General features: G+C 19.7%; 1 protein-coding gene across 9 annotated transcripts in view; it reads right to left on the bottom strand.

Moving 5' to 3' along the window:
* Window positions 1–27,690, bottom strand: part of LOC122509509 (muscle calcium channel subunit alpha-1) — a 149,285-nt gene that overhangs the window by 51,113 nt on the left and 70,482 nt on the right. For all 9 annotated transcript variants that reach the window (XR_006302368.1, XM_043623640.1, XM_043623641.1 and 6 more), the window contains 10 exons: window positions 21,559–21,698; window positions 12,968–13,074; window positions 9,635–9,787; window positions 6,185–6,381; window positions 4,062–4,165; window positions 3,183–3,346; window positions 1,343–1,445; window positions 602–747; window positions 346–419; window positions 116–267 (listed from right to left, as the gene is read on the bottom strand). Coding sequence is in view for 8 of the 9 variants with exons in the window: in XM_043623640.1 (XP_043479575.1) it covers window positions 116–267; window positions 346–419; window positions 602–747; window positions 1,343–1,445; window positions 3,183–3,346; window positions 4,062–4,165; window positions 6,185–6,381; window positions 9,635–9,787; window positions 12,968–13,074; window positions 21,559–21,698 (1,340 nt within the window). In the remaining variant the exon portion in view is untranslated. The remainder of the gene's footprint in view (window positions 1–115; window positions 268–345; window positions 420–601; window positions 748–1,342; window positions 1,446–3,182; window positions 3,347–4,061; window positions 4,166–6,184; window positions 6,382–9,634; window positions 9,788–12,967; window positions 13,075–21,558; window positions 21,699–27,690) is intronic.

Below are 27,690 nucleotides of genomic sequence, written 5' to 3' on the forward strand. Positions count from 1 at the left end.
TTGTCTCATTTTTTAATTTTTGTTTTTCGTTTTTTCGCATTTTTTAAAAATATTTCAAGAAAATAGAATTTTAACTTTGGAAAATTTCAAATTATTATTGGAAAATTCAACTCACTTTGTAACCTTGAACACCCTAAGTAACCGAACACAACGAAGTACCGAAACTCCAAGTGGTGGCATCACATGTGTTCTCGTCAGTATCATTTCGCTAATGGACCCGATAACCACAAAGCAATCGAATCGATTGAACAATGATACAAAATAACCCTAAACATAAAAAATATAGATAAAATTCATTGCAAAAAAATTTTGAATTCTAAAATTGAATTTTTAATTGTTATTTACCTGAAAGCCTAAACTATAAATCTTTAACATCATTTCCATAGAAAAAAGGGCGATGAAGAATATGTTTGTAATTTCTGTAACAACAAAAAAGTATTAATTAATCGAAATAAAAATCCCCTTCTTAATATTAATTATAATATATTATATTTAATTTATTATTAGGTAATTATAATATATTATTAATTTAGATCATTTAAAAAAAAACAGTTTTAGTCGAACTTTTGATATTTAAAAAATAATTTTCACATGTTCGAACCTTGAAATTCATCTAGCCAATCTGGTTGATGATAATGCTCAGTCGCTAAGACTCCGGTATTTAAAAATACTAAAATTATAATTAACCAGTAGAAAACTTGAGACTTCACAGCCTTTCTGCAGGCTCTTCTCATGCGCCTGTTCGCTCTGAAAATAATTATAAACCATAAACTATATTAAAAAAGTACTTAAAATTATTTAACTTTCAAAAGTAAGTAACATTTTAAACTTTTAATCGACACTGAAACTAAAATTTGTTTCAATTTATAAAATGTATCTGAAAACTTTATAAAAGATATAAGATTTGTCTGACCTAAAAAGTTATATTCCACTTAAATTTTTCTCTATACTATATATATACTTTTAATGAATTCTCATTGAAAAATTGTCAGCGAACTTGATAATATAAAAAAGGCATTTAAAAATTATTTAAAAGTACAGTAATTTTTTTCTAAAGTAGGTATTTTAGTGAATAAATTTTAAAAGAATGAAAAATAAAAGGAAATTAAAATTAAATAAAAGCGTACTTATGTATTTAAAAAGGACATTTCATCTTTTAAATAAAAATTACAAATTTCTTTCACTATTTTCTTAGAGCATTTCACGTATTTAAATTGAAATCTAGTTTAATTTACAACACCTTGAAATGAAAAGAAATTTTTCAAGTCAAGTCTCTGGGAAATTAAGACAAAACGCTGTCTAATCTTAGGTAAATTTTCCTTCTTAATTATTTTCTCTTTACCTTTCCAAGTCTCGTTTCTTTCGCTTCCACAATGATTCCTGTTGAACTCCATCCTCATCGCCCTCGAGTTGATCTGTACTCTCCATTTCGTTTTGTTGCTTTGCTGAACATTAATTAAACATTTTTCATTTCGATTAATTTTGTATAAATATTATTAACATTAAATTAATTCATTATTAATATTGATTAATTATTTATTACTGTTAATTACTAGCAAAACTACACGCGTGAAATTTCCTGACCGATTTTTCGTTACAAAATACAAAAACTTTCTTTTTGAAATTTAATGAAAATTTGCTATTCATAACAAAATAATTTTTTAAAATATAATTCATTAAAAATAAGATTATGAAATTTGAAAAAAAATTTTTTTTTTTAAATAAATATAAAAATAAATTTGTAAAATTGTACAAAAAGTAATTAAATTCCTGCGTAAAATTATATTATTTACGTAAATAATTGAATTAATTCGAAGAATTTCACTAAAATCTTTTACAATAATTAAATTCTTATGAAAAATATTATTCAAATTTCATTAGAAATAATTAATTCCTGCGAAAAATGTTATTATTTATAAAAATAATTGAATTCTTGTCACAAAATTTATTAAATTTTATTTAAATAATTGAATTCTTGTGGAAAATTTTATTATTAAAATAATTGAATTCTTGCGAAAAATTTTATTCAAATTTTTGGAAATAATTAAATTTTTTGAATCACTTTATTAAAACTTAAATGAATAATTCAATTATTTCGAATAATGTACCTAATTGAAATTGTATTAAAAATAATTGAATTCACTCAAAGAATTTTAGTACAGTTTTTTTAAATAATTGAATCTGTCGAGAGATGTTATTAATTATGCAAATAATTGAAATCGTTGTATGAATTTTATACTAAAATTGTATTAAAATAAAATAAACGAATTTCATTATTTAGGAAAAGAATCTAATTTTTTCGAAGTATTTAATTACATTTTTTTTTATAAAGAAATTTATTGAAATTTTTCAAAATTATAAAATTTGGCAAAAGAATTTTATTTAAGGGCATTTGAACCATTATGACGTCACAATTTGTGCAAAGCACGTGTTCTAAAACTGTGACGTCATAATGCTTCAAATACTCTTAAATTCTTTAAAATAATTCAATTTCAGCGAAAAAATCTATAACTTATGCAAATAATTGAAATCTTGCTACGAATTTAAGTAATATTCACGAAAATAATTGAATTTTTTAAATTATTTATAAATTATTTTTTTAATTTAATTAAAATTGTATTGAAATTATTTTAATTCTAATAAAGAATTCAAACAAAATTTTTAAAAATAATTGAATTCTTTTGAGATATTTTATTGAAATTTCAAATGATTTCAGTGCGAAAAACCTTTTGAAATTTAATTATTTCTAAAAAATTACAACTGTAATTCTTCTAACTTTTGAAATATTCTCTAAAATTTTAACTAAAATTTTTTTTCAAATCAATTCTTATAACAAAAAGTTGTACGAGATTTCAAGTATTTAAATACAGAAATAAATAATTGATTATTTTTAAAAATTGCAACTGTAATTCTACTTTTGGATTTTTTAAATTTTTAAGTTGAGAAAAAAGAAAAAAAATTTTCTTTTTTACGAGAATGTAAAAAATTGGATTTATTTTCTTTAGGATTGAGAAGTAAGATTTGTAAATTCAAATTGTCAATGCATCAAAGTGATCTCTTAATGGTGACAAATGATTGAAATGTACAAAAATCACTTTACGCATTGGAGTGATACTAGGATTTTTTACGTGTCAAGAAAATTTCATTCTTATTGAGTTGTTTCGTTTTAAAGCATCGCTTACATTTTCCATCCTGCATCTGTGGCTCATCGGCTTCCGGTTCGATATCCTCTGCCTGTGTTATCCAATCCAGATACCCCCGGAGATCGTCCTCTATCTGTTGTTTTTCCCTTAGCTTATGAAAATCACCCCGAGCCTTTGCCTTTTCTCTCTCCTTGGAAAATTCTCTGTTCATAAATCCAAACAAAATTTTCAATTAATAATACTGTGTATTACTCTTCACATCCAATATTTTCTATTTTAGAATTAAAAATTAAAGAATCTTTTCTACCTATTAAAAAAATTCGTAAGAATATTTTAGTATCCATTATTAAAATTAAAAAAAAATTAAATTAAATTAAAGAAATTGTTAGAAATTAATTATTTTTCTTTCAGTAGATAAATAAATCTTGATATATTTTCGAAATTAAAATATTTTTTCATTTAGTTCCCAAATAACTGACAATGAGTGATAATAATTATATTTTAGGCAAACATCTATTTTCTGCCAAATGAATAATTTAATAATATCCATTTAGTAATTGTAATATTCAAAGACATGACTGCAGATATTAGAAATTCTTGTCTAATAAGGAGAATTTCATGTATGCAATGAAGTCTTTGTTTGTGGTTCGGTGGAAACTACAATCTTACAAACCACATTTCAAAGTGTTATCAAAATTATCTGCAGTATTTGATCAATTCTTAAGTACCTCTAATGTGAATAATTTAGAGTATAGATAGAAAGATAATTTATTAAATTCATAGATAACGATTAATTATTAAAATTCTTGATAACAATCTTCTGTTATATAAAATTAAATTTAACAGAATCTTTGCGATATCCGTAAAATTCTAAACTAATTTTTCAATTTATTATAAAAACGTCGATGTAAAACTCACCCAGACAACACTCCGAGAATTAGATTCATGACAAAAAATGCTCCAAGAATAACCATCGAAATAAAATAAATCCACTGCCATTCACTTCCCATTGCATCTTGAATCTAAACAGAAAAAAGTAACAAAATTAATGAAAAAACTCATAATTTCATTTTTTCGAAATAAGAAACAATAGAGAAGAAATAAGAAAAAAATTGCAGATAATTTAAACAAATTGGACTATTCAAAATATTTTAAAGTATGTAATTATTTTAACTAGAAAAAAATTTTTGCTTCTTCGAGATTTTTTTAGTTAAATAATATATCTACATTCAGAAGTTGAACTAATTTCAAAAAAATTTCAAAAAAAAATTCTTTCAAAAAAATAAATTCACTACAATTTTTAAATTAAATTTACTGATGATTCAAATTTTCAAAGATTTTAATTTGAAACCTTTTAAAGTTTATTTATTTCTAAAAATTTTTACAATAACGCTTCTAAAAGTCAATTATATTATTTACTAACAAATGATATGCGCGGAACGTGATATTCAATTTATTATTGTTATGCAAATTACAAAATTTTTTATTTTCAAATATAAATTTTAAAATAATTTCATAATCAAAATTAATTAATTATTATTGTTTACATTTTCAAAAATTTTAATATAATTCTTTACAAGAATTCAATTATTTTTATAAATAGTAAAATTTTTTGCAAAAAATCCATTTTATTTTTAACAAAATTTTAATAAAATTTTACGAAAGAATTCAATTATTTTCTAAAATTGTAATAAATCTTTCTAAACAATTCAATTATTGTTTAAATAGTAAAATCTTTGCAAAAATTTAATTACTTTTAATAAAATTTCAGGAAAGAATTTAAATTTTTTTCTTATTTCGTTATAAAATTTTTCAAAAGAATTCAATTATTTTCTAAAATTTTAATAAATCCTTCAAAACAATTCAATTATGTTTATGAATAATAAACCTCTTTGCAGGAGTTCAACTACTTTCAAAACAATTTTAATTGAATTCCTCGGCGGAATTCAAATCTTTTCAAATATTTCTATAAAATTAAAGTATTTCCTAAAATTTTAATAAATTCTTCAAAACAATTCAACTATTTTTATAAATACTAAAATTCTTTGCAGGAATTAAATTATTTTTAATCCAATTTCAATAAAATTACACGAAAGAATTTAATTACTTTCAAAAATTTTCATAACATTCAATTTCAACAAGAATTTAAAATTCTCTAAAAATAATTCAATTATTCTCAAAATATTTTAAAAAAATTATATGAAAATTAAATTACTTTCAATGCAATTTTTAAATATATTCGTCAAAAAATTTGAAAGAATTCAATTATGTTGAAAATATAATTAAATTCTTCTGATGAATACAATTACTTTGAATATGCTTGATTTTAATAAAATCCTTTACAGAAATTCAATTATTTTCAAAACAACTTTAATTGAATTTCTCGAAATAATTTAATTATTTTCAAATATTTCTATAAAATTCTTTAAAATAATTCAATTTTTCCTAATATTTTAATAAATTCTTCGATCATTTCAATTATTTTTATAAATATGTAAAATTCTTTACAGAAATTCAATTCTTTTCGAAACAATTTTATAGAATTTCTTAAAAGAATATAATTATTTTCAAATATTTACATAAAATTCATTTATTTCCTAAAATTTTAATAAACTCTTCGGAACAATTCAATTATTTTTATAAATAATAAAATTCTTCGCTAGAATGAAATTCTTTTCAAAACAATTTTAATAGAATTCCTCAAAAGAATTTAATTATTTTCAAATATTTACATAAAATTCATTTATTTCCTAAAATTTTAATAAATTCTTCAGAACAATTCAATTATTTTTATAAATAGTAAAATTCTTCGCAACAATTAAATTATTTTTATAAAATAATAAATAAATAAATTTAAAAATACAAAAAAGAAAAATTTAAAAACTTCAAATGGAAGAAATTAAAAATAAAAAAATTAATAATTAGAAAGCCTTCAAATTTCGAAATATTGAAAATTTGACTCATACAAATTGAAATTTGATAATTGTTTCCAATTTCTATTTTGGTAAAATTATCGGAAAATAATTAAATATAAATCTTACTGCGTAAAGCACATCGGTCCATCCCTCGAGGGTGATACACTGAAAAACCGTCAACATGGCCAAACCGAAATTATCAAAGTTGGTGATTCCATGATTTGGACCTTCCCAAAATTTATCGCTGCAATAATAATTATCACCAATATTTTCACATTGAAAACCTCCTTTTCCACATGGATGCGGCTCATCCATTTCTTCATCTGAAAGCAAAAATTTTACAACAATAAATTAAATGAATAATTATCATTCCTATATTAACTCGAGAAAAAATTTCAATTAACTTCATATAAAATAAAAAAATTTCCATAAACAAAATATACAAGCTTACGATTAAAAATTCATCACAAAGCATAATGGCTGTAAAATGTAGTAGCAAAAGATAAAAAGAGCATAACAGTTGAACTTTGAGTTCTCAGTTGGCATAAAGTGGAAGTTTTTAAACAAAAGCTTTTGAAGGATAAAAGGTTCTTCCACTAAAAGATAAATAAATCATTTCATATATTCCAAGTAAAACCTTTTATAAAATTTATAAAAATTCAAAAACTACTACTGAGAATATATTTTATAAATTTTCGATTAAATAAACAACATTTTAAAACAAAAGACAATTATATATTATTTGTATTGTTAAATGTTTTGAATCTAATTTTCTCCATTGAATAATCTTGGATTTGATTTGCATGAATTGCATGGAAAATGTAGGACAGAAAAATTCTCAACACTTGCACGATACATTTAACTGTTTCTCATACTTTATATCGTCTATTGTCAATATTACCTCAATACAATTTTACGATCCTTATTGCTTTACATAAAATTCACAACATGCTGTAGTTATCACATTCTACATGCGAAATCGCTTTCTATAATGTTAAATACAAATTTTTTGCCTTTCATTCTTCACACTCTATAAAAATGTCTGCGCTATTTTTTTACAAATTAAAGAAAAAAAATAATATTAATAACCATTTTTATATTTTCGTTTTTGTTTTGTTTGAAAAATAAAATTGTATGAAAATAATAAAACGAATAAATTCTGACAAGTGGTTTCTAAAATAAAAATTTGCTCCAACGTTTCGAAATCTAAATGATATTATCATCGAGTTTTTCTAAATTAATACTATAAATTTATATTAATACTATAAAAGAATTTAAAAAAAAATTGCAGAGAAATAAAACGAAAAAATATAAAAGAATAAATTTAGGAAAATAAGTTTAGAATAAAAATATCAAAATAAGTTATAATAATTAAGAATAAATAAAAATTTAAATTATAAATAGGAAAACAAACTTTTATCTATAACAAGTTTTGGAATATTACTTTATCGGAAATTTAAAAAATATTTGTATACAAAAAATATTATTGTTTTCTATGTTAGGAATATTTTTTTCTCTCCATTCTTGATTGTTAACGTTGTTAACTTCATCAACGTCAATAAAAAATTAAAAAATAGAAAAATATACAAATGAATTTATATAAAAATAAAAAAATAAATATTTTACAAATAAAAATAAAAACATTTCACATTACAAATTAGAATCCCTGAGTTTTTATTCAAAAATTCTAAAAAAATAATTGACTTTTGGAAAAATTGTAGTTGTAATTTTTAGAAATAATTAAATTTCAAAAGGTTTTATATTAAAAATATTTTAAATTTCAATTAAAATAAATAAAAATGAGTTTTTAATAGAGTTTCAATTTTTAGAAATACTCAATTATTTATCACTTATTTTTGCATTTAAATAATTGAATTCTCGAAGAAGTTTTTGACAAGAATTGATTTGAAAAAGAATTTCAGTTGAAATTTTAAAGAATATTTCAAAAATTAGAAGAATTGCAGTTGTGAGTTTTAGAAATAATTAAATTTCAAAATGTTTTACATTGGAATCATTTGAAATTTCAATATCTCTTAAAAGAATTGAATTATTTTTAAAAATTTGATAACATTTTTTGCAAAAATTCAATTATTATGAAAAATTTTATTTAAATTCTTTATGAGAATTGAAATAATTTCAATACAATTTTAATTAAATTACTCGAAAAAATTCAATTATTTTAGAAAATATTACTTTAATTCGTAACAAGATTTCAATTATTTGCATAATTTATTCCTGGTGGACAAATAAATCATAATAATATGTATTCAAATATTTATTAAACAAAAATTAATTAAATTTAACAAATTTTATTTAGAAATTCTGAAAAAATGAGGCTTTTAAAAAATCGTAATTAAAACTTTTTAAAAGTAGTTGATTTCTGGAAAATAATTTTAAAAAATTGAAAAAAATAGTAAATTTTCTCAAATTTCATTAAATTAAATATTATATTTCATTGAATTTTATTTTCTCACTTTAAAAAATTATTTTTAACTATTATTAGATTTTTTGAAAAATTCCAACTAAAGATTTGGAAAATAATTTAATTTTACAAAATGGTTATTAATAAAAAAAATATTAATATATTATATTTTTTTAAAAGTATTAAACTTGTGAATAATTTTATTCAAAAGTTCTGAAGAATAATTGATTTTTAGAAAAATTGCAGTTGTAATTTTTTGAATAATTAAATCTCAAAAGGTTTTATATTGAAAAAATTTCAATTAAAATAAATAACAATAAGTTTTTAAATATTTGTTTATCAAAAATTATTGAATTTTTGAATAATTAAATGTAGAAATTCTAAAAAAAATTAGTTTTTTGAAAAATTGTAATTAAAATTTTGTTGAAAATAATTGAAATCTCGAAAATAATTTAAAAACTTGAAACATTTAAAAGTTTTGTAAAATTTCAATAAAATAAATTTTATATTTAAAAGAATTTAATTTTATTACTTTTGAAAACTGATTTGAAATAAATATTCATGATTTTGAAGAATTATATTTCCAGAAATTATTTTTCTTTAATATTAAATTTTTATTAAATTTAAAAAAAAATATTATTGTTCTCTGTGTTAAGAATATTTTTTCTCTCCATCCTTGATTGTCAACGTTGTGAACTTCACCCACGTGAATTAAGAATTCAAAAATATAAAAATATACAATTGACTCGATACAGAAATAAAGAAGTAAATATTTTAGCAAAAAAATAAAAATAAAAACGTTTCAAATTACAAATAATCAGAATCTAATATCCAAATATTGGAGAAATATATTAGTATTATTATTTTCCTTTAATTTGTATTTAATTAATTCAGACGTTAAAAATTGATTGAATATTATGAATTAAATCTTTCATTTAATTAAAAAACTGTTTAAATTCAATAAATAAAATAAATAAATTTGAAAACAGGTAAAAGTTAAAAAGAAAGTAAAGAAATTGAAAAGATAAAAATGATAAAATAAAATAGATAAATAAAGAAAAATTGAAAAATAAACGAAATAAATTTGATGAAATTATTGAAATAGTTCGAGTGTCTTTACCAGGATTTTGATTTATGAAATTATTCATAATTACCAGTTCCATTTATTCTACAAGTCTTGTGCATTTCTCCTGAGAAAAGTTCCAATCCAATAATTGCGTAAATAATAATGACGAAAAGAACCAAAAGGGCAATGTGCAACAGTGGTACCATGGCCCTCAGAATAGAATTCAAAACGACCTGAAGACCTAGAAAAGAAAAACAATAAATTATGTAACATTTTTTCACCATTATTACCCAATAAATTCTAATTAAAAAAAAATAATACCAACTCTAAACGAAAAAGAAACGAGAAAAAATCCAACAAAATGGAAAATTTCAATTTTAAATTAATTTTCATAAAGAATTTCCGCTGCTCGTAAACATTTTCAATATTTAATTGAAAAATGTTAAATATTTGTGAAAGCAATTTACGAAAGAGGCTATTTTCAAATTCTCGGGAATTTTCTGATTTTATTATTAACGCGAATACAATATGTGCAAAAGCCGAATGCAGGAAATGCTCAAGACAAAGAATCATGTTAGCTATTTCCTTCGAATCACCGCATACTATATATACTCTTGTTTTGTTGCAAAGCTTTCGTTGTTGAAATGATAGACATAAACTTGAGAATAAGTATATAGGCTTCAAGTATTTTAGACTAGCTTTGCTGTACGAATAGTTAAACGTTTGATAGAAGGTATTTTTACCGCTCAATAAAAGCAAATTTATTTTCAAACACATTTCTCATCCCATAAAATTAGGAGGAATTTGAATTTCTTTTCTGTCTCTCTCTCTCTCTTTCACATCATTCTTTTCATACATTCTCATTTAAATGGAGAATTTGAAAAAAGAAATTTAAAATTTTCAAAATATTTAAATTCACAGTTGAATGAGAATTAAAATTACAAAAAAGTAGCTGTATTTTATTTCGCTGACTTTTTCCTAATTTTCATGAAACATTTTTACTTTTTTTCTTATCCTGATAATAACTTCAATTCTAAATTTTTGCAAAATTCAATTAGGTTGTAAATTTTAATTTCAAATTCGTAAAAAATACATTTTATATTTCAAAATATTTCTTTAAAATACCAAATTTTTTTTAATTATGTAAATTTGACAAAATATTCAAGTAATTGGAAATTTAATTTAATCTTTTTAAATTATTTATGAGGAATTAACTAATAATTTCAAATAATTTTAATTACAATTTTTCAAGACTAATTTTTTTCATAATTTCTAAATCAAATTACATTCAAGACTTGAATAATTTTTGTTAAATAAATAAATAATTCTTATTAGAAACTTCTACGAGAATTCAATTATTTAAATAAAAAAAATAAATAATTGATAATAATTGACTACTTCTTAAAATTTAATACATATGAAGAATTTTACAAAAATTTTTGAAAATAATAATTAAAATCCTGAGAAGAATTTTACTATTTGTGAAAATAATTTAATCCTTGTGCAGAATTTCATCAAAAATTTATTGAATTTCAGATATAATTGAATTTTAAAAAGGAATTCTATTATTTCTAACAATAATTTTATGTTTGCGAAAAATTTTATCAAAAATATTTTTAAGTATAATTGGATTCTTTTGGGAAATTTTTATTAAAATGGTAGATATTAAAAAAAAATTAAATTTCGAATAATCGAAATAAAAATAAAAAAAAAAATTGAATCTTATCAAAGAAATTATTAAAATTGTTTGAATTGTTTCTGAAAATTTTAATAAAACTTCTCAGAATGATTTTTTTATGCGATGAATTTTATATTATTTATGAAAATAATTGAATCCTGGGGGAACATTTTCTATATTTATAAAAATAATTGAATTCTAGCGAAGAATTTTATTAAATTTTTTAAAAATAATTGAATTTCTGAGAAGAATTTTATTATTCATGAAAATACTTCAATTCTGGTGAAAAACTTTATTAAAGTTTTTAAAAATAATTGAATTTCTGAGAAGAATTTTTAAATTTGTGAAAACAGTTGAATTTCAAAGAAAAAATTTATTATTTGTGAAAATAATGAAATTATTGTGAAGAATTCTTTGAAAATTTTCAAAAATTATTGAAATTCCTTAGAAGAATTATTTTATTTATGAAAATAATTGAATTTCTGAGAAGAATTTTATTATTTATGAATTCTTGAGTAGAATTTTATTAAAATTTTCAAAAAAAAATTGAATTCGTTAGAACAATTTTATTATTTGAGAAAATAATTGAATGTTTGCGAAGAATTTTATCAAAAATTTTTTTAAATAATTGAATTCTTTTGGGAAATTCTATTGAATTTCGAAAAATTGTTGAAAATAATTCAGTCGTTTTAAAAAATTTTATTAAAATTTTGTGAATAGTGTTTAAGAATTTTTATTCAATTTTAATATAATGTTTGAAAAAAATTGCAATTTTTGATAAATTCACTTAAAATTGTGTTAAAAATAATTGAAATTCTGCTATCAGTTTTATATTATTTATGAAAATAATTGAATTCTTGTGAAGGATTTTATTAAAATTTAAAAAAAAAATTGAAATCCTTGAGAAGAATTTTATTATTTACGAAAATAATTGAATTCTTGCGATAAATTGTATTAAAGTTTTTAAAAATAATTAAATTTTTGAGAAAAATTTTATCAAAATTTTCAAAAATAATTGAATTTTTGAGAAGAATTTTATTATTTCTAAAAATAATTGAATGTTTGTGAAGAATGTTATATAATTTTTTTTTAAATAATCGAATTCTTTTGGGAAATTATCATTATAATGGTAAATATTGAAAATAATTGAATTTCGAAAAATTTTTGAAAATAATTGAATCGTTTCAAAGAATTTATTAAAATTTGTTTACATAATTGTGTCTGAAAATTTTATTCATATTTTCCAGAACGATTTTTTTATTCCAACTATTAGCAAATTTAAAGAAGTGTAAATTCTCAAAAAGAAATAAGAGAAAAGTAGCTATGAGTGTCACAAATCTAAAAAAAAGTATCCAATTAGAAGCAAATCGTAAAAAAGCAGTAAATAGTTGGTTTTAGTAGATGAGTGCGAAGTCTGAAAGAAAAAATACGTAAACTATAAAAAAAATGTTTCAAAAGTATAATTGAAAATCGATCGAGTTAAAAGAAAAGAAAAGAAAAGAAAATGAAAAGAAAAAATTTTCTTTTCTTGAAATGATTCAAATTATATAATTTTTCGAAATTCCTGAATTGATGTCAATAATTCTGCGGCTAGAAAATCTTTATTGGAAGAATATATAAGTTTAATAACAGATTCTTGAAAAATTCAAAAGCTACTAAAGCCGACTTGATGGAATCGCTTACATTTTACTGAATAAAGTAGGTACAGGATCAAAAGCTATTTGAACTGGATGGAGTACTTACTTGGAACACCTGACACTAGCCTCAGAGGCCGAAGCACTCGAAAAGCCCTCAGCGCCTTGACATCGAAGCCCTCTTTCAAAAACAAAGTTAAGATCGTGCTGATGTTGCTGCAAAACAATATATTAAGGTCATATTAGAAAAAATCACACAAATAGCAATGAATAAAAAAAAGAAAAAAAAACTACATTTTTTTAATAATAATAAAAATTACAAAATTTAAAAAATTATTCTTCGACACTACAAACTAATTTTAGAAATTAAAAATTAAATTTAAAATTAATTTTTCCTATTATAATTGAAAAAAATTTATTACCTTTCTGTTTTCAGAGAATAAATAAAATAATAATAAAAAAAACATTACGCCACTTTTCTGAATAAAAAAATCACAAATTTTGTGATTCTAATATTCATTTCAAAAAAAAATTTTTAAGAGATAATATTTTTTTAGTACAAAATTTCTTTTACAGAGTTGCCACAAAAAATTAATTTTGATTTTCCCTGATTTCCAAAAAGAAATGTTGATTTTTCCCCTGACCATAAATATGTATTTCTACAAGTCATACAATTTTTCACATCAATTCAATTATTTAAACAAATATAATAAAATTCGTTGCAAGAATTCTATTATTTTCATAAATAATAAAATTTTTCATAGGATTGCAATTAATTTTAATACAATTTTAAATAAATTCCTTGAAAAATATGTATAATTATTTTAGAAATTTTTTTTGCAAAAATTCAATTATATTTGACAAAAAATGAAATTCTTTTCTGAAATTAAAATACTTTCAAAATCTACTATTTTAATAAAATTTCTCAAAAGAATTCAATTATTTTTCAAAAATGTAATAAAATTCGTTGCAAGGATTCAATTATTTTCATAAATAATAAAATTTCTTAAAATAATTCAATTATTTTTAAAAAATTTAATAAAATTCATTGCAAGAATTCAATTATTTTCATAAATAAAAAAATTTCTTAAAAGAATTCAATTATTTTTAAAAAATGTAATAAAATTCGTTGCAAGAATTCAATTATTTTCATAAATAATAAAATAAAATGACAATATTTTAAAAAATTTTATTAAAATTCTTAAAAGGAATTCAATTATTTTCATGAATAATAGAATTCTTCTCAGGAACTAAATTGTTTTCAAAAATTTACGTAAAATTCGTTTCAAGAAGTCAATTATTTTCCGAAATAATAAATTTTTCAAAGAAATTCAATTATTTTTTAAAACTTTAATACAATTCTTTGACAGAATTCAAGTATTTTCATAAATAATAAAATTCTTCTCAGAAATTCAATTAATTGTTTAAAATTATAATAAAATTCTTTGCAAGAATTAAATTATTTTCATAACTAATGAAATTCTTTTAAAAAATTTATATAAAATTCGTTGCAAGAATTCAATTATTTTCAAAAATAATAATATTCTTCACAGGATTTAAATTATTTAAAAAAAAAAAAATTAATAAAAAATCGATGAGAGACTTCAATTATTTTCCTAAACAAAAAAATTCTTCACAGGATTTCAATTATATTTAATACAATTTTAAGTAATTTCTTCGAAAAAATTAATTAATTTCAAAAATTTTATTAAAATTCTTCGATAGAAATAAATGAACAATTATTAATTATTTTGAATGATTTTTGCAATAGTTTCTAGAGAATTTTCATATCCATTTATTGACAATTCAATTTTACGAAATTTTGATTATTTGAAAATTCTTCAATTAAATATTTAGAAAATTAAAACTTAAAATAATTTTAAAAAATAAATTCAATTAAACTTTTTCAAAATTCATGCTAATTAATATCTAAAATTTTAACTGAAATTCATTTTTAAATCAATTTTTATTTGAAAATTCGTCAAGAATTCAATTATTTAAGTACAAAAATAAATAATTTATTGAATAATTGAAAATTTTTAAAAATTGAGTTCTTGTTAAGTTTTATAAAATTTTTTGAAAATAATTGAATTCTTTCAAAGAATTTTAATAAAATTTTTTAAAATATTGTCATTTTTCGTGGAATTTATTGAAAATTGTATTAAAAATAATTGAAATCTTGCATAGAGTTTTATTATTTTTGAAAATAATTGAATTCTTGCAACGAATTTTATATAAAATTTTCAAAAATAATTTAATTCCTTAAAAGAATTTAATTATTTATGAAAATAATTTAATTCTTGCGAAGAATTTTATTATACTTTAAAAAAATAATTAAATTTCTGAGAAGAATTTTATTATTTATGAAAATACTTGAATTCTGGCAAAGAATTTTATTAAAATTTTTCAAAAATAATTGAATTTCTGTGATAATTTTGTTATTTAGGAAAAGAATTGATTTTTTGCAACGAATTTTACGTAAATTTTTGAAAATGATTTAATTCCTGAGAAGAATTTTATTATTTATGAAAATATTTGAATTCTTTTGGAGAATTTCAATAAAATTTTTTAAAATATTGTCATTTTTCGTGGATTTTATTGAAAATTGTATTACAAAAAATTCAAATCTTGCAATGAGTTTCATTATTTTTGAGAATAATTTTAAAATATAATTGAATTTCTCAGAAGAATTTTATTGTTTGTAAAAATAATTTAATTTCTAAGAAAAAATTTTTTATTTGTGAAAATAAGTGAATTGTTGAGAAGAGTTTTATTAAAAATTTTTAAAAAATGATTGAATTCCTGAGAAGAATTTTATTATTTAAGGGCATTTGAACCATTATGACGTCACGCCTTTAGAATAAATGCTTTGCACAAACTATGACTTCATAATGGTTTAAATGCCCTTAAGAAAATAATTGAATATCTGTAAAAAATTTTATTATCTATGAAAATAATTGAATTATTGTAAAGAAATTTATTAACAATCAGTTAAATTCTTGTGAAAATAATTTCATATTTATTTAGATTTTTATAAAAAATGTTTAAAGTAATTGAATTCTCAAGAAGAATTTTATTATTTTTAAAGATTTAAATTTTGTCGAGAATTTTTAAAACATTTCATGAACATAATTGTAATACCTGATTATCCCCTGATTTCCCTGACCTGTAGCAACCCGTTTTAATATAAAATTTTTCTCCAATCTCTGAAGAAAAAAATTATTATCAAACATTTTCCTATTCACTGAAAAAATTATTAACCTTTTTTTCTGAAAATAAACTTTTCTCAAAAAATATTTTATAAAAGAGAGACAATTTTTTTTCTTTGAGCATATAGAAAGTTATAAAAGTTTCGACGAGAATTTAAAATGGAAAATTAAAAACGATTTTAAAATTACTCTTTTATTTTTCTGAAAATAAACTTTTCAAAAAAGATTTTATAAATAATAAGAGAGAAACAATTTTTTATTCTTTTAGTATAGAAAGTTATTACTTGGATCAAGAAATTCTATAAATTAGTTTCAATTAGCCGTACGAGGGTATAATAATAGCGGATTACATAAACGTTTTAATATAAAGTCTAATAAAGAAAATATTGAAAAGAAAGTTGAGGAGTGGCCAAAGAGACAGACAGGAGGAGAGAATAATCAAGGTTACATAATTGACGCTAATGGACGGTAACTTTTCTATAAAATTGCGTCTCATTAAGTGTGCAAAACATAAACTTGCCAGGAGTAATCGATCAAACCGCGAGATATGGTCATTTAACATTTCAACGACCCCCTAAGGTATACCTGACCACAAAATCTAGGTCGACAATTTCATTTCTAACACAATCAAAAATGAAAAAGAGTTCCTCATATAACTTCTTAGAGAAAAACTGTGTCTTAAATTTTTCTACTATAAAATACGTTTTTCTTTTTCTAAATTTCAAAACTAGGACACTATTTTTTCAAAATTAAATTTAGATCTATAAATTTCTATTTTTTTGGATCAAATTTTTTGAAGAGTAAAAATTTATTTATTTATACAAATGGGACGATATTTATATTATTACCATATTAGCAATGATTATTTATTTTTATTTAGATTTATTTATAAATATTTATTATTTATAAATATATTTATAATTTATAAATTTTTAAAATTATTATTATTACTAGAAAATATTACTTCAATTTTTGAATAATTTCAGACTCAAAATTTAAAAAAATCAATTATTATTAACTAATTTTCTAATTAATTATTATTGTTTATTATTATTTTGAAAACTTTTAATACAATTTTTGAGAAGAATATTTAATTATTTTTAAAACTTTTAATAAAATTCCTGTCAAAAAAATCAATTCTTTAAAATATGCATAGGAATTCAATTATTTAAAACACAAATTTCATACAATTTTTCAAAAACAAATCAATTACTTCAAACGATTGTTATAAAATATTTTCTCAGAATTCAATTATTTTTATAAATAATAAATTTCTTCTCAGAAATTGAATTATTTCAATAAATAATAAATTTTTCACAGGAATTCAATTATTTTTCAAGACTTTCGTAATATTCTTCGAAAAAATTCAATTATTTTCACAAATAATAAAATACTTTATAGGAATTCAATTATTTTTTATAGCTTTAATAAAATTCTTCGCAAAAATTCAATTATTTTCACAAATAATAAAATTCTTCTGAGAAATTCAATTATTTTTGAAAACTTTAATAAAATTCATCGTCAGAATTCAAATATTTTCCTAAATAATAGAATTCTTCTCAGAAATTCAATTATTTTTTTAAATTATAATAAAATTCTTCACAAGAATTAAATTATTTTCATAAATAAAGAAATTCTTTTTAGGAATTAAATTAGTTTTAAAATTTATACAAAATTCGTTGCAAGAATTCAATTATTTTTAAAAATAATAAAACTTATTGCAGGATTTCAATTACTTTTAATATAATTTTAAATAAATTCTACGAAAAATAACAATATTTTAAAAAATTTCATCAAAATTCTTCGAAAAAATTCAATTATTTTCAAAAATTTGGATAAATCTCTTTACAAGAATTCAATTTTAAGAAATATTCAATTGTTCAATAAATTATTAATTTTTGTATTTAAATAATTGAATTGTCGAGGAATATTTTTAGAAGAATATTGATTAAAAAATTATTTCAGTTAAAATTCTACATAATTAATTTGAATGATAGAAGCTTTATAGTATAAATTTTTTAAATAATTAAGTTTGAAAAAATTTTGAAATTAAAATTTTTGAAAATTTTACTTTTTGTAAAAGTGTAATAATATTTAAATTTCTATTTAAAAAAATTATTTAAAATTTTTTATTCTCTTAATAAATGAATAAAATTTTGAATAATTTTATTTAAAAATTTTAACAAGAAAATGATTGAATTTTGGAAGAATTTTTTGTAATTTTTAGAAATAGTTATATTTCAGAAAGGTTTTTGATTGAAATTATTTTACATGTTTTAATTCCTTTGGAAAAATAAACAGGTATTTAAATATTTTCTTAACAAAAATGACTTAAGTCTTGAACACAGTTTAATTTAAAAATTATAAATTATTAACGAATTTATCAGGATTTAAATTGAATTTTTAAATTCAAAAAATTGTAGTTTTTGATTTTAAAAAAATGTTTTTTTAGGAAAAATTTAATTTGTTAAAAAATTGTTTAAATTCATTGTTATTTATATATTATTATTATTATTATTATTATTATGTTTTAAAAAATTGTATAAAATGTATAATAAATATTTGAAAAAATTCTATATAAGATCCACATTCAAAAAAAATTTTCCACTCAAGTTAGGAATAATAATTATCATCGCGAAATTTAAAAAAACAAACTAAATACAAAAAAAAAGGTACAAATGAGATATAAAAAGTAAATTCTCTTATCTATTTAAAGGAGAGAGAAATAGGGTATGAAAACGCAAGTCGACAGATCCCAATAGAATAAAAATACGAATTAAATGGAAAAAAGAAATATAAGACTTTAAATGAAAAGAAGAGAGTAAAAAAAAGAAGAAATAGAAGAAGGTATAGGAAAAGAATGAGAGAACTCCCCAGCTTCTCCACAGAGCAAACCAGGAGAGATAAAAGAGAAAAAGACTCGTGAGTTAAAGAAGGTAAAAATTGCGACTGCGCATTCTAGAGTCATTTTGCTTCAGCTTTTTATAAGGGTGAAAAATATTCTCATATAACATATCTTCCTCATTTAGAGTACCTATATATCGTGTAAAAATATATCTCAGTAAAATATCTTCTATTTTACAATATATAAACTATTTTACCAACCTTGTCAATCTTCGGGTAATATTCTATAAAATTTACTCATTTTTGCTTTTCAAGGCCTGTCACTTAAGTGCATGAGATAAAAGTTTTATTTAAAAAATAAAAGCCAAGTCGTGTTTTAAATAGAAAATAAATTTTTTTCCTAATAAAAAAAAAAACATTATTTTTTTTTAAGAGGAAATATAAGAATTAAGAACGAATTAAGAAAAAAAATTTCGAAAAAAGGAGGTAAATAAATAAAATTAAGTGGAAATGTTTATAGTAAAAAGAAAATGACAGAATTTAAAAAATAAATAAATAGAAATTTCGAATAAAAGAAATGGTTCATAAAAAAATATTTTAAATAAAAAGAAATCTTAAAGAAAAAAAGACGTAAAATAAAAATAAATTTTAAATAAAAAGGAAGATATTCATAAATTCTTCTCAGGAATTAAATTATTTTCAAAAATCTTAATAACACTCTTCTCAAGAATTCAAGTATTTTTATAATAATAATAAAATTCTTCTGATGAATTTTTTAAATTTTTAATAAAACTTCGCAACAATTCACTTATTTTTATAAATATTCATTCTTTTTAAAAATTAAATTATTTTTTAAAAATTTATATAAAATTCGTTGCAAAAATGCAATTATTTTCAAAAATAATGAAACTCTATGCAAGATTTCAATTATTTTTAATACAATTTTCAATAAATTCCACGAAAAATGACAATATTTTAAAAAATTCTATTAAAATTCTTCAAATGAATTCAATTATTTTTATGAATAATAAAATTCTTCTCGGGAATTAAATTATTTTTAAAAATTTACGTAAAATTCGTTGCAAAAAATCAATTTTTTTCCTAAATAACAAAATTATCACAGAAATTCAATTATTTTTGAAAAATTTTAATAAAATTCTTCGCCAGAATTCAATTATTTTCACAAATAATGAAATTCTTCTCAGAAATTTAATTATTTTTGAAAACTTTAATAAAATTCTTCGCCAGAATTCAAGTATTTTTATAAATAATAAATTTCTTCTCAGAAATTCAATTATTAAAAACTTTTTTTTTTAAATTCTTCAAAATGATTCAATTATTTTCATACATAAAAAAAAATTCACAGGAATTCAATTATTTTTCAAAACTTTCATAAAATTTTTCGCAAAAATTCAATTATTTTCATAAATAATAAAATTCTTCTTAGGCATTCAATTATTTTTAAAACTTTAATAAAATTCTTCGTCAGAATTAAAGTATTTTCATAAATAATAAAATTCTTCTCAGACATTTAATTATTTTTTAAAATCTTAAATGAAAAATGACGTTAAATAAAAATAAATTTTAAATACAAAAAAAATTATTCATAAAAAATAAAAAAAAATGTTAAATAAAAACAAAGTTTAAATAAAAAAAAATGTTTAAAAATGGTTAAAAAAACAAATTTTAAATAAAAAGAAATGTTAAAAAACTGTTAAAGAAAAACAAATTTTAAATAAAAAAAAGTTAAATAAATGTTAAATAAAAACATATTTTAAATAAAAAAAAAAGTTAAATGCGACAAAATTTAAAGAATAACTTTTTTTGAACGTAATTTTTGCGGCTAATTTCAATACAATATTTTAATTAATGCAAAATTTGCTCATTAGAGAGAATTCTAGGGAATAAATCCGAATGTGGCGCGCTTAAATGTTCAAATTTTGATTGAAAATCTATTTGCATATTTCGAATTTACTTCCGCGTAAATTCAAATATATGGGTCTTTAGATATTTATTCAGAGGACACAATTTCCTAAAATACAAGAATACGCGTCTATTACGTATGTACGTCAGATAATAAGAATGAATTCTCAAAGGAAGCTAGAAACAGTCGCTCTAATAAAATTTACTACCACCAACTACAAATGAATTACTTTCACATAAATTACCTACAAGCTTAAAATAAAAAAAAAGCATTTAAATAAAAATATTTCATTAACTAATTTTTATGAAAATTATTCTCTTTACTTAAAAACAATCGTTTTTGAATATTATTTCTGTATTTCTATACTGCAGTCGACGTCCCACTTATACTGTCCAGTTTTATTTTGCGATAATAAAAATTATAAAAAAGATAAAACAATTAAATAATAATTTAAATATTAAATAAATAATGTATTATTTATTATTAATTAAGTAAATAAATAAAAAATAAATTAAACGGAAAATTTTAAAAAACAACTATTGAGTCATGGACAGAAACTGGAACGACGACGACATTAAATTAGAACAAATGTGTTAGTTAACAAAATAATTAATTTGTTCATAATTAATTACGTCAATTTGCGGGTTATTTTCTTTGAAACTTTTTGAGAACTACTTGAGCTTTTCGAAAAAGAAAGAATTAAATCAAACTTTTGAAACTTACCCGATTACAACTATCGTAAAGTCCAGCAAATTCCATCCGTTGCGCAGATAAGCGCCTTGATGCGCCACGAATCCGTAAGCTATAATTTTCATCATGCATTCGACTGTGAAAATTACTAGAAAGACATACTCGATTTTTTCCTGAAACACAAATAGATCACAAAAAAAATTAATAATCAAATAAAATTTTCTTTACAAGAATAAAAAAAAAATTATTTTTACGCACCACAAAAAAAATATTTTACTATAAATATTTTATTCAAATCAAATATAATTTATTTGAGTTAAATAAAATTTTTTTAAATTAAATATAATTTATTTGGGTCAAATAAAGTTTATTTGTCACCGAGCCTACTAAATTATTTATTATTATAAAACATGAGAAAATCGATCACTCGGAGTCGAAGACTCATGTTTTATAATAATTAAAGAAGACCGTGTAAAAAAAAACATTATTTTATATTATAGGAATATTGTAATGTAACTTTTTCAAAATAATCATCATCATTTTAATGCAATTATCATTTTCTAGAATTTTTAACTAAAATTCTTCTTTTAATCAATTATTTTTAATAATTTTTAACTGAAATTCATTTTTAAATAAATTTTTATTTAGAATATTCTACGAGAATTCAATTATTTAAATATAAAAATAAGTAATTTATTAAATAATTGAATGTTTGCGAAAAATTTTATCAAAAAAATTTTTTAAATAATTCAATTCTTGCGAAGAGTTCTATTAAAGTTTTCAAAAATAATTGAATTCCTAAGAAGAATTTTATTATTAAAGAAAATAATTGAATTCCTAAGAAGAATTTTATTATTTAAGAAAATAATTGAATTCCTAAGAAGAATTTTATTATTTAAGAAAATAATTGAATTCCTAAGAAGAATTTTATTATTTAAGAAAATAATTGAATTCCTAAGAAGAATTTTATTATTTAAGAAAATAATTGAATTCCTAAGAAGAATTTTATTATTTAAGAAAATAATTGAATTCCTAAGAAGAATTTTATTATTTAAGAAAATAATTGAATTCCTAAGAAGAATTTTATTATTTAAGAAAATAATTGAACTTTTGCGAAGAAAATAAAAATGTTATACAAAATTGAATTGTTTTTTTTTAATTTTAATTTAAAAAATATTCAAAAATAATTGAATTCCTGAGAAAAATTTTATTGTTCAAGAAAATATTTGAATCACTGTAAAAAATTGTATTATTTGTAAAAATAATTGAATTTCTGCGAAAAAATTAACACAAAATTGGTAAATTATTGAATTCTTGTGAAATTTTTATTATTTGTAATTGAATTCTTTTGGAAAATTTTGTTAAAATAGTAATTTATTGAAAATTTTAGAAAACAATTGAAATTTTGCCAAGAATTTTATTAAAATTTTTTTAAATAATTCCAAATTTTCGAGGAATTTGATTAAATTGTATTAAAAAAAAATTGAAACTTATTATTTCTAAAGATAATTGAATGTTTAAAAAGAATTTTATCAAAAAATTTTTTTAAATAATTGAATTCATGCAAAGAGTTTTATTAAAATTTTCAAAAATATTTAAATTCCTCAGAAGAATTTTATTATTTAAGAAAATAATTAAATCTCTGCAGAAAATTTTATTGTTTCTAAAAATTATTGAATTTTTGCGAAATATAAAAAATTTATAAATAATTTAATTGCTTCCAAATTTTTTATTATTAATGAAAATAATTGAATTGTTGTGAAAAAAATTATAAAAATTTTCAAAAGTAATTCAATTCCTGAGAAGAATTTTGTTATTTATGAAATTAATTAAATCTTTGAGAAGAATTTTATCAAAAATTTTTTGTAAATAATTCTTGAGAAGAGTTTTATTGAATGTTTATAAAATAATTGAATGCCTGACAAGAATTTTACTATTTATGAAAATAATTGAATTCCTTAAAAGAATTTTATTATTTATGAAAATAGTTAAATCTCTGTAAAACTTTAAATTATTTGTGAAAATAATTGAATTTTTGCGAAGAAAAAAAAAATGTTTTGAATGCCTGCGAAATTTTTATTATTTATCAAAATAATTGAATTTTTCTAAAGAATTTTATAAAAATTTTCAAAAATAATTAAATTCCTGAGAAGAATTATTTTATTGTTTAAGAAAATATTTGAATCACTGTAAAAAAATTTTACTATTTGTAAAAATAATTAAATTTAAGCAAAGAAATTTAAAAAAAAATTTATAAATAATTGAATTGCTTACAAATTTTTTATTAGTTATGAAAATAATTGAATTGTTGTGAAGAAATTTATAAAAATTTTCAAAAATAATTGAATTCCTAAAAAGAATTTTGTTATTTATGAAAGTTATTGAAATGTTTGCAATGAATTTAATCAAAAATTTTTTGTAAATAATTGAATTCTTGAAAAGAGTTTTATTGAATGTTTATAATTTAATTCCTGACAAGAATTTTACTATTTATGAAAATAATTGAATTCCTGAGAAGAATTTTATTTTTTAAGAAAATAATTAAATCTCTGCAGAAAATTTTATTGTTTGTGAAAATACTTGAATTTTAGCTAAGAAATTTACACAAAATTTGTAAATTATTGAATTCTTGTGCAATTTTTATTTGTAAAAAAATTAAATGTTTGAGCAAAATTTTATTAAAATTTTTTTTAAATAATTGAATTCTTTTGAAAAATTTTATTAAAGTAGTAAATATAGAAAATTTTGGAAAAATAATTGAATTTTTTCCAAGAATTATTTTATTAAAATTTTTGAAATTAATTGCATTCCAAAATTCAATTTTTAAAAAAGAAATTATTGTCAGAAAATGAAAAAAATTGAAAGTTTTGTATTTGAATTCGTTGTAATTTCGTATAGTTTATGAGGCAAACAAAAAAAACCAAAATTTAGAATTTTCTTATGAATTTAAAAAATTTTATTTTTTCCAGTACTTTTAATAAAAATCCCTGCGACTTTTCCCTGACCAATTCTAATTTCTCTGACATTTCCCTGATTGTAATTTGCAGAAAAATTTTTCAATTTCCAGAAAAATTGACTCAGAGCGAAATAAACTTTTTACTTGTTTCAAGTAAATTTTATTTGGTTCAGATAAAATTTTATTTGCTTCAGGATAAAATGTATTTGCCCCAAATAAAATTTTATTTTGAAACAAATAAAAAGGCTCTGAGACAAATATGTTTTTACTTAATTCAAATAAATTACATTTGGTTTAAATAAAATTTTTCTCCGCGTGCACGTCAATCTAAAATCTCAAAAAAGAAAATTAATAAAATTAATAAAAATAAAAGTGTACCTGTTGTTATCAGGAAATAAAAAATTTGTCTCAGTAGAAGAGTAATTTTCAAGATATATTGAAAGGTATTTCAGAAATTGCTTTGTATTTCATTAAACACCAGTGAATCGTATCACATTAAATGATCAGGTGGCAATTTATGGAAAACGTTTTGGCTTCAATCGACTGTTGTTAAATAGATTATTAATAGCATTGTTTCATAATGTACTGGACAGAATAGAATCAGTGAACTGCGTTCGTTCAGTTTTAGGAATTTGATGAGATCAATATAATTTATGTCAACTTTGGATATATTAGCAAATTTTTCCAATCAATCAACTTTGCGCTGAGACAAATGCAAGAAAAAGAATATTTTTTTCTAAAACGTTCATCGAATTAAAAGAAAATTCTTAACTTTTTAAAATTTTTATTAAAACACCAAAGAAAAATTACTTTTTTTATTTATTTTTTATTTTAACAAACAAATGCTACTTTTCCTACCATTTTTTTTTTTTTTTTAATTTTCTATATTGTTAATTTTAAGTCCTTGGCATTTAATGTTTTCACTTGTTTTATTTTCATCTTAAATAAAGTAGAACTCAAATACAGCTTAGACAAAAGTTAAATGAAAATAGAACGACCCGAAACTTTTTTTTATACCTTTGTATATAAAAGTAAAGTAACACTTATTTGAAAATTTCATTTTTTTAATTAAAATTGAAAAATTCTTTAGTTAACATCTCATTTACACAAACAAAAATAATTAATTAAATTTAATAATACAAACGAATTTATTCATATATATATATAACTATTTTATTTTAATAACTGGTATGTAAATTATGCCCGAACGAATCTAACCCGCGGTTATATAGATAATGAACAAAGTTTAAAGAGATTGAGTCAAATTCAAACATCAAATTTAATTAACTTTGAAAAAACAAAACTTTCAGCTCATTTAAAATTTTATTAATCTCAATAATAATCTTCTTTTATATTATTACAAAGAGAGAAGAGCTTTTTCTATTTGTTTTCTTTAAAATATTGAAATTATTTAAATAAGTATTTAAGATGCAATGCAAAAGTATTTTGGATTATTATTTTTTTTCTCATTTCCGACAGATATCAAGTTTAAGTGTATTCATTTATTTATTTATTTATTTATTTATTTACAAAAACAGTTCCCGCAGTCCAAGTGGACCGCATAAATGGATAACTAAAGTTTGATACAAAATTATAACATAATTAGATAATAACTAACAATAATTTTAGATTGTAAAGAGATTATGGACCACTGAATTATAATAATAAATGTTAGCTCACATTATAAATTTTAAATTATAAAGAATCGATGTAAGCATTAAGAGTAGATGTGATTTATGTGATTCATGTATGTACAATGTATTGAAAATTAATGCTTAGGATGGTTAAAGGTTATTCAGAGACTTCCAGTATTTTTATTTCCTTTCAATTAATTCTATTCTACAATTTCTCGACTATTTTTAAATTCACCCTTGTATGTTTTTTTCTTTGGTCTTTTTACAAATTCAGATCAATGGAAAAAATATATATTTTTCCATGTATAAAAAAACCTGTGTTTCACTCAGCAAAAAGAAATTTAATTGAAACAAACGAATTTTTCGTTGAATCAACCAAATGAAACAACAAATTCTATACACGAAAACCTAAATGATTCTTTATAATTGAACCAAATTTTTCAATAATTGAATACCTTTTATTTAGAATCAAATATAATTTTTACTTGAAACAAAACAAATTTTTATTTAAATCAAATAAATTCTATTTGACCAATAATTTCAGTATTTGAAGCAAATACTATAAATAATTATCATAAATAAAAATTATTCGATAAAATTTAATATTTATTTGATAATACCCAAGTAATCATTTCTTTGTTGAAATTTTTAAATAAAATTATTCAAAACATCAATCATTTTATTTCAAAATAAAAATTTAAACATTATTACAGTTTAACAATAATTAAAATTTTCAAAGATTTCAATTAAAAAATCATATGAAATTTAATTATTTCTAAAAATTCAAACTCTGTAATTATTCTAAATATTAAATTATTATATAAAATTTTAACTGAAATTTAATTTTAAATCAATTCTTATTAGAAATTTCTAGACATCAATTATTTAATTACAAAATAAATAATTTATTGAAAAATTGCATATTTCTTTAAATTTGAATTCTTATAAAGAACTTTAATTTTTTTTTAAATAATTGAATTCTTTTGAAGAATTTTAATAAAATTTTAAAGAATAATTGCATATTTCCAAGAATTCATTTAAAATTTTAATAAAAAGGATTGAAATCCTGCAATGAGTGTTTTCATTTATGAAAATAATTGAATTTTGCCACGAATTTAATTAAAATTTTTCAAAAATAATTGAAATCCTGAGAAGAATTTTATTATTTATAAAAATAATTGAATTCCTGTGAAAATTTTATTATTGACGAAAATAATTGAATTTTTGCAAAGAATTTGATTGGAATTTTTTTTAAATAAATTGAATTCTTGTAGAAAATTTTAATATTTGCAAAAATAATTGAATGTTTGCGATGAATGTTATTAAATTTTTTTTTAATAATTGAATTCTTTTAAGAAATTTTATTAAAATAGTAGATATTGAAAATAATTGAATTTCTACGAAGAATTTTTGAAATTAATTAAATTTCCACAAAGAATTTTATTAAAATTATTTTAATTTTAATAAACAAATTATATGAAATTTTTTGAAATCATTGAATTTTTTTGAAGAATTTTAATACAATTTTTAAGAATTTCATTTTTTGAGATATTCGTTTAAAATGGTATTAAAAAT

Source organism: Leptopilina heterotoma, unplaced genomic scaffold, assembly GCF_015476425.1.
Source record: "Leptopilina heterotoma isolate Lh14 unplaced genomic scaffold, ASM1547642v1 Lhet_60, whole genome shotgun sequence".
In the NCBI taxonomy this organism is placed as follows: domain Eukaryota; kingdom Metazoa; phylum Arthropoda; class Insecta; order Hymenoptera; family Figitidae; genus Leptopilina; species Leptopilina heterotoma.